The following is a 9,262-nucleotide window of genomic DNA, read 5'->3' on the forward strand; positions in this document are numbered from 1 at the left end:
CTTTTATCTCATGGAGGCCATTTTGGCCCATGTCCTCCCCATGACTGAATCATGACCTCTGACCTGGATAACAGTTTCTGATCTGTCGAAGGTGTGAGTCTGTGTTTGTTTAGGAAACTTTCATTGACCACAAAGTCAGGTCGTAAACCTTCAGATCTGCCATGTGCAGTGTGAAATGTTGGGTTTCACACTTGGCAGGACAACAAAGAAGAAGCCATATGATTGTGCATAACTCTCTTCTCCCCTTATTCAATTAAAAACTCGCCTCAAAGTGTGAGTGCGTTCCTTTTCTAAATGGTGTATGGAACATATATATATATATATATATATATATATATTTATATGAGGTAACATTTTTAAGGATTTTATCTGACAAACCAACACAGATCCTACAGTACTTTGGAGAACACCCTTCTCTGCAGTTTCAGCTAATGGTCTTTGGCGTTGGTTTTGACATCTAGTGACAATAAAATTTACCCTTTATTCTTTCCAAAAGCTTATTTGTCTTGGCTGGAAAACATCTGAAAAATACATTTTTACGTCCTGCAACACAGTCTCAGTCCAAGGGGTTCGGAGGACCTTTTCTTTTAGTGTTGTTGTATACTTAACTCCATTCAATGTCCCATCAACTGTGACCAATGTCCCTTTGAAAGAAAAAAATCCCCACAGCATCATGCTGTCACCACCATGCATCACTAATAATGTGGACGGTGTGTGCATGTCCAGTGTGTTCCACCACACAAAGCGTTTTCCATGCAAGCTAGAGAGTTCAAATTTGATCTCATCTGACCAGAGAACTTTCTGACGCTTCTCCCATTTGTGTGTTGTTGCTGCTTTTTGCAAACTGCAAACAGGATGTCTTACAACTTTCATTGAACTGTGGCTTTTTTCTTACTAATTTGTGGAGTGCATAACTTATAGCTGACCTTCCAGCAGAGTTCCACACCTGAGCTGTGGATTATTGCAGCTCCTCCACAATTAATGCTCTCCAACAAACCTCTGAGGCCTTTACAGAACAGCAAGATCCACAGGTTATACACAGGTGGACACAGCATGAGCTGAATGCAAATACCTCAGTTTTCAGATTATCATTCTGCTTTTCACTTCAAAACTATACACTCTCTTGCTTTGGTATATTTTACATGAAATCCTAAAAAAGTTGTGAATTTTGCATCAAAAAAAGTTCAAGCAATGTGAATACTGTAATGGGGCAATGTAGTCCATACCCAAACTAATGCTCATCTAAGCTGTACCAGAGTAAGTCTACATGGGCATTTCACTGGTAACATCACTGTTTTACTGTAAAAGCCTGAAGACATGCCTGAAGATCTTGTAGTATTGTGAAACAGGGCATAAATTAAAAATTTGTACTCAATTAGTTCTAGTGATCCTCTCTTTTTTTCTTCTGACAGGATGGTTTCTGTTTCTCCTTTTCTCCAACATGAGTCCCTTATGTAAAAGACCTTAAACCTCCGACATGCTCTCCATTCTGTATCTCTTATATAAATGTAACATCTTGATTGTGTCTCTGTGTCTTTTACCTCACTGAGGATGCCAATAGCACCATGGATTTTGGCTACATGACTGAGAAAGGCAGCAGACTGCTGTCCCACCATCCTTAGCGCTGGCAAAAAGCTGACCAGTGATGAGGGGCTGGCCTGGGAAACGTCCACGAGAGCGCCCAGCAAAGCCTCGGTCAGAGTGGGCTCACTCAGGTAACTGACCAGTGTGGGCACATTTGTGCTCAGCATCTGCAGGGATTAGGAGAAATAATAATAATAATAATTTTAAAAAAATTACAACAAATATACATCATCAATTCATGACTCAGCTTCAGCGCTCTGCACTAATAAAGCAAACACAAACTCTGAGCTCTGGCTCTTTCATCTGAGATATAAAGGGCGGAGTGAAAAAAACAAAACAAAAAAACAAAAGATTGCCCGTAGGACTCTCTGAGCAAACTGAATGAATGAGGAGTTCCTGCTCATTATCCGAGCTGATCACACTGGGAGGCACTAGACTGAAAGCCCACGATTGTCTGCTCTGTTGCTGCTCCATAATGAGTCACGTTTTCTAAGAAATACACTAAATCCAACAAGAATTTGTTTCTCAAAAAGACAGGACGACAGCTAAAAATGTTTCCCATATGAAGTATGTTTTATTTTTTACATTGCCAGGACATCACTTCCAGTAAGTGCCATTATAATGCAGAACATTTCACAAGTGCTGTGGTGAACACGGCAACAATCAAACTGCCAATATTTCATGAGCATGTAGTGTATGTGTGTGTGTGTGTGTGTGTGTGTGTGTGTGTGTGTGTGCGTGTGCAGTTGGGAGAAAAGAGAGAGGATAAGAATAACTCCAGATGGCCGACGTTGTTTCTCCTCTGAATAAAACTGCATGTTTTACTACTGCATGCTCTGTTGCTGGTATGTGGTATTCCCCCTCCTGTTGATCACAATGGCTGTGCTCCAAAATATGCAGGATAAAAGGTATTCCTGTAGCGCTCGATTTTATGAGCTCTATTTAGCTTTCTAGGGGATTATTCTCAATGCAGCAAACCGAAAGGCTAAATGGTCAACAATCTGACTAGGTTTGATTAATAGGAGTACTTGTTTTAAAATATACATAAGGTAAACTAACAGACTCATTACAGTAAATTCTGTGCTGTTCACACCAAGAACAATATTGGTGTGAAGATCCACAATATTGAGAAATAATGTTCTGAAGTGTAGTCTTTAAATGCAAGTGGCATTTAGGCCTCATGGTGGACATGACAGCACTGCACTGCCTCGCCTCGCCTCCCATTTCTTCCATGTATTTCAACATTTTGACCATAAAAGTTGTAATATCAGTAAAAAAGAAAGACGATTTATAGAAAAGTCAAGACAAACTGATTCCCTCTCATCATTGCTAGCATCTGTTTTACTTCTCATGTTCCTCTCTTACTTGTCAGGATTGCTTCACCTGCCTCCTCCGGTCACATATCACTGCACCTTATCCAAGATGCCACTATCTTGTCAAACAGATGTTCAGAAACTTTGATATTAAAAGTTGTTCCTGATTCAGAAAACTTCCTGAACTTTCCTTTCAGGTGCAGTGTTCTTGGCAGAAATGACCTCAGTGTGAAAAACTTTTGATGCAAAGCCATGGTGTCTGGACACACGGTAACCATGTAACACAAGAAGGTTACGATTTCAGGCAGATCTGTCCCTCTGTTTTCTTACACTTTCAATTCAGTTTGTTTTATATCATTTAGACTACCGCTGTAAACTCTCACATGCCCAGTAATGCCAAACAATCTGAAATGTGATATCAAAAACTAACTTCAAAGTTTGCAAGCACAAATCACACCCTTGCCAAAGATCTGGCCGCAGTTTAAATATCACTTGAAAAATCATTTCTGCCATAGTTGTAACAACAACCCAGCTTAACATAGTTACTGTTATTATGCTTAGCTGTCAGTTTTAGTCTTCTGAAATGAATAAAAACAAGGACTTGCAAGTGGATGCTGCTCTGCAACCATCTGAATAAGTCTGATCAGGTGTTGTTGCTCAGGTGTCTCCAGCTGGGGCATCATCGCTGTGAGGCTGCCCAGGTGATGGTGGATAGTGTGTGGCTGTTTGGGGTAGACTGATGGCAGCACACGTAGCATCATGTGGTTACCTGTAACACATGGAGAGAAAACAATCATTACACCAGCACACTCTGCACATAGAGCACAAATACTGACAAAGAAAAGGTTTGGTATTGACGTCGTCCTGCTTTGACTAGAAAAAGCCTCATTCTGATTCAATGTTTTGTTTCGCAGAAACATAAATGTTGCATTTTGCAAGTTTTGTAGTTTCACTTTTTGTGTTCACAATTAACATTAAAGACATGAGTATTTAAGGACATGAATTGGTGAGTTTGGAAACGGTGCAATCATTGCATCTGAAAGAAGCAAAAGGATACTTTAAAAAGAATAAAGGTGAGATGATTTTTCTTTATAATTGTTAAGAGATACTTCTATCAATTTACTAGTTAATGCAATGACTGCTGTGATCTTTCTCCTTGGGAAATCTTACTGCTTTCTCTCAGTAATAAAAACTAAAATATTTTTGGGCAGGTTTGAGGATTGTGTTGCTGTGATTCTCCCAACTGAGTCACAGTTTTCTGCAACTCCTCCAGAATTACCAAGGCCACCTTGGGTATATCCCAAGGGCCTGAATACTATCATGCCAGGCACTGTGTTATGTGTTGATCACCATGACTACCAAAATAAGAAACAGGCCACAGGAAAAAAAAAAAAAATCACCTTTAACTTTCCTGTTTATTGCAGTCACAAGACATATGATTCCCAGCTATGAAATAATATCCACTGTTTAGAAATAATCATTTTCCCATTTTATTGTGTTGAATCAAGTCAAGTTGACACATGATCAGACATGAAGGCCTTTGCAAAGTGGCTTACAGGCCTGCAAAACCACAGGATTACACAACAGCCTCTGTGTGACAATAAAACATCTTTAAACGATCCACTTCACTAAACAAAAACTCTTGTTTTCAAAGAAAGGGGGTATTATTGGTGATTTTCAGGCATTTTATATAATAGCTCTAGTATAATAGAAAGGCACGCCGCAAGTAATACTTCACATTCAATGTTTAAATGCAGTCAGATTGTGTGTCAAATAGAGAATGTAGGAGAAAATGGATGAAGTCCGAAAAAAGAGTTTTAAAAAAGTAGTTTATTTTTATAAAACTGACTCCTTTCATAGGCAATATGGAGTTGATGAGTATTTATTTGATGGTACAAATATGGCAGAAAATTTCAACCGGTTTTATAGTTACAAAGGCTAATAGAAGATCTGTTGGAGTTTATTAAAAGAGAATTCATTCATTCAAGAACAAACCGTACAAGCTTCATACCGAAAGGCCCTGGTAGGATCAATATTTGGGCTGAGAGGATCTAGTTCACATGTAACGATCCTAACCACCGAGCTATCATGTTGCTCTGTAATCAAAGCAACTGGCACTGGGAAGTTTAATAATTAATAAAACATATTCACAGGTTGTGTGCTCAATTTTTAAGATGAAATGTAACCTGACTAAAAAGGATGAATATTTTCCTGGCGCAATGTGTTGCTCAATGCCAAAGATTCAGAGACTCTGTCGTCAACAGATGACCAAGGTTTGAGTCACAGCCTGCATCACTTGCTGCAAGTTTTCTGTCTCCATTTCCTGTGAAATATGGACACTAACGCCACGAAATATGTAAGAGGTACTGATTCTTCTACACAAATTAGGACAAAGCTCATATATGATAGTACACTGAGCAGGTTTTCTTATTGCCCTACAGAGTAAAATATCACAAACACGCCACCTTTACACAGTTCAACACAAATCATCTTAAAAGATGGCATGTACAGTACAGAGAAAGCTCATAGTAACCACAAAGCTTCAGTTAAAAGACCAAAACGTCTATTCAAAGGTACGTCAAAAGACAGGAGGAGACAGGAGTCTGCACGAAATACTGAGGAAAATTTACAGCCCTCACATTCATTAAGAACAACCTGGCCAGACTAAAACGACACAAACAAATTCAACCTCTTATTTCAGATCCTGCCTAAAACCCTCTTCATCTAAAACAGTAGCATCAAACAAGGTAGGAGACAATAAGTCGAACCCAAACATGAAGAGATGATAAAGGTATTAAAGGAATCTGATTCCAGACTATAAACACATTCAAATATTTAGATCAATATCTGACATGACTGCCTAAATCTCTGGTTGCAATCCAAGAGCCAGAGCGCTAAAAATTAGTTGGAAAACTACTTCCAGGTGTGCAGTCTATGTGATCTAGTGGAAACAATCACTTACCGAAACACAGAATTTTCATACTTTTGCATTCTTGTCCCACTTAAAAGTTTCAGATGATCAAACTAATGTTAATATCAGACAATGATAACCTGAGTAAGAGCAAAGCGCAGCTTTAAGTGATGATTTTGTAAAGGACAGATGTGGACAAAACCAACCAGGAAATGATGTGAAAATACAGATTATCCCTTTATTAAATTGTGAATGACATTCATCCAGATCTAATTCTCGCCTGACGTGTAAAATAAAGAAATTCCTTAGAAAGAACTGACCAAATGGTTAGGAGATGTCAAAATGCAACACGTCATGCCTCAATATAAAAAAAATTAACAACAAAAGAGAGACAATGACATCAGTCTAGGAAAAAAAAAAAAAAAAAAAAAAAACAGAAAACCAAAAGGAGTAGCCACCTTACCAAAATTACTGCACCGACAATTTATCTACAAGGTTTCAAACAACCCAGAAAGATATGAAAAGGACTGGAAGTTTCACTTGCCTCGGTTACCGTAAGTTCAGTGTTTATAAATCAACAATAACACAGAGATTGGATTAAAATGAATCCATGGGTGAGTTTCAAAACAAAAAAACCCATTGTTGACTAAAAAGAGCACAAAGGCCTGGCTCACATGTCCCAAATAAATATCTTGATTATGCCTCTTTTGGGAAAATATTCCGTGGATTTATGAGCGAAATGTGGAGGTTTTAGAAGCTGGGAGTCCCATTACAACTGGAGAAAATCTAACACAGAATTTCAGTTTTTAGATTTTGGAGGACTTTACTTTTTTTTTTTTTCTTTTTCTTTGAAAAGTCAGGCTGTTTTGGACAAATTTTATCACTTAGTAAATGGTCTTGGGATGAATTTATGGAGCTCCTTTCCAGTCAAACTGACCACTCAAAGTGCTTTATGCACAGAGTAACTCTTTCACCAACCATCTTGAACTTTCACCAACGTGACCGTAACCCCGTCCCGACCTTTATGAGTTGTTCTTATCATATGAGCCTCAAGTATTCAGACCATGACAAATACCACATTACTCAGCTCCTACTTCCGCTGATTCAGCACTTCAGGTGGCGATGCATCTGGAAGGATCCGATTTAGAAAAAAAATAAAAGAACATAGTTGTAAAATGTAAAAATAAAATATTTCAGTTTGTTTAGTGTTGTTTATTACATAAAGAAGACAAAATCTGAAGAGATTTATTTTTTTGCTGTCAGCTACACATTTCTGATCTGTTTTAGTTGGATTAACCATCAATTCATGTGGCAGTTATGTGGCAACAAAAGATAAATATTTACACAAGTCGTACACACGCTGAATTCACAGCAAATAGACCCATTTCTTCTCTGCCTTTAAGCGTGTAACATCTGTTTGCCTTCTGCTCTACCTCCCTGTGATAATGCCTTTCTCCCTTTAATCTAAGTAACCTCATTGGCTGAGGCTTGTCTTAAATCTTAATGTTTAAATTCAATCATTCTTATCCGCTGTGAATACTTCTCTTCAAAGTTCAGTCAAAAATGTCAATTTTCCCTACTTTTTTTTTTGTTGTTGTTGTTTTTTTACATGTTGCAATGCCAGAATTTGGCTGTTATTATGAAAGATTCTTACTGCAGAAACTTGATTGATTTCTTGCCAAAATCCCACAAATAGGAACAGTATTGTTGTTTGATCCTCACGCTTCAATGTGGAACCAATTGAAAAAGTCAAATCCACACTCAGATTTCCCTGCTTGGTTCTTTGTTTTTTAGGATAATGAAAACGATGCCCGATTTCTTCTGGTCTTAGTTATACGCTTTCATATTGTCAAGCTGAGGTTTTGGGTAGAAAGTGTAAACTTGTCAAAAAAAAAAAAAAAAAAAAAATTTTATTGCAAAAGCTAAAATATTGTTTGAGACTCTTTGAGATATGTTCTGTTGTAAAAAAATGATACAATTTTAGTACTGCTCTTTTGTTGCACCGGGGGGAAAAACCCCAAGCAGAGTATCACCATGGTAAAACACTGAACTCCATCTGAGCTGAGCAAATTTATCTTAATCTCATTTCTGCAAAGAATCTGAACACAATATTCATCAGTTCGCCTCAAAAGCTGTTCAGCTAAACCTGTTAGTACAGTTTCGTGCCCCTGAGCAGACAAATTTCATTAAAGCTGAATCATGTGGTGCCCTTCAAACTGTGCAGACAGAGAGAGTCAATCTGTGGCATCAACAACATGTTTGAGGCAACATTTTTGTCACCTTTGCGAGCAGCTTCATCATTAGAATCACTGCTGTGAAATTTTTCACAAATGTATTGTTTAAGCAATGTCAACATCTGTGAAATGCGTGTCATGAAGAAGTGCCTGGACGCAATAACTGTGAGCTAATAATGCAACTATCGTAAAATCAGACTGCCTGTACCTGCAATTTATTTGGTAAAATTTACTGCTTCATCTGAAACAAAGAGCTATAAAGGGTGAAAGGAGCCAAAAAAAAAAGCAGGCATTCACTTTTCTAAGTACAACATTGTTGCAACATTATTTTTTTATTGTTCATTATCAATTAAATTATGTTTAGTTTATTAATACAGTGCCAATTCACAAAGTTTTTTCAGCACAGTACAAACAAGGTAATGTTATCCAAATCAATTCTAGTTACAAAATATTCCAGTCAAGTTCAGTTTGTTGCTCAAATTAATTAAGAACTTTTCCATTTAAGGAACCCGGCAGATTGCATTGAGTCACTGACCGACAGCATTCACTCCACCTGGACAAGCATGTAGCGACAGAGGAAGGCTGTGCAACAAACCCTCAAGAAACTTCCAGCAACCTGATCAGCTAATCTTTTTTTTTTGTCTCTAAACTTTGATAAGGAGTAGAAATCCCACCAAATACCTGTGGGTGGGGCTAAAAAGACAGGATAAGAGAGGACCAAGGAGTGTGGATGATCCTTAGGAACAAATGGTCAGAGATCTCTCTCTGGAAATGTATGCGGCAGTATATTAGTGCATTAAATTTCAGAGCTTCTTTACAGATCCATCTTCTAAAAACTACAGCAAACTCAAAAAAGAGATGCTAATCTTAATTTTTTTTCTTAGATTGCTGTTTCTCGCAACTATGCAGAAAAAAAAAACAAAAACAAAACATGACACTTCTCCGGTTATGAGATCAAGGAACACATGCTTTTCAGTAGGCTTCTGCGGGAGAAACAGAAAAACACCACAAGAAAGACAAAGGCAGAGAGAAAGATGGAGTGGGGGCAGCAGGATGAGTGTTGGCATTTCCCATGAGAAAGTTATTGAGTCAGTTTGACCAAACACAAACGGGCAAACACAGTCTACATTGATTTCCCAGTCACATTGTGTCGCATCAGACACAATCATGGGCCCACAGAAACAACAAGGGTGAGAAGCTGACAGATAGATGTGTCAACA

At 38.0% G+C, this 9,262-nt stretch overlaps 1 protein-coding gene across 1 annotated transcript in view; it reads right to left on the reverse strand.

Moving 5' to 3' along the window:
• The window catches only part of veph1 (ventricular zone expressed PH domain-containing 1), an 82,325-nt gene that overhangs the window by 26,351 nt on the left and 46,712 nt on the right, over window positions 1-9,262 (reverse strand). Inside the window, exons 5-6 of the mRNA XM_015057460.1 lie at window positions 3,503-3,666; window positions 1,542-1,751 (exon numbers count right to left, since the gene is read on the reverse strand). Coding sequence (XP_014912946.1) covers window positions 1,542-1,751; window positions 3,503-3,666 — 374 coding nt within the window. The remainder of the gene's footprint in view (window positions 1-1,541; window positions 1,752-3,502; window positions 3,667-9,262) is intronic.

The sequence above is a fragment of the Poecilia latipinna genome, unplaced genomic scaffold, assembly GCF_001443285.1.
Source record: "Poecilia latipinna isolate Pla-1442-1.1 unplaced genomic scaffold, P_latipinna-1.0 Scaffold1465, whole genome shotgun sequence".
NCBI lineage: Eukaryota > Metazoa > Chordata > Actinopteri > Cyprinodontiformes > Poeciliidae > Poecilia > Poecilia latipinna.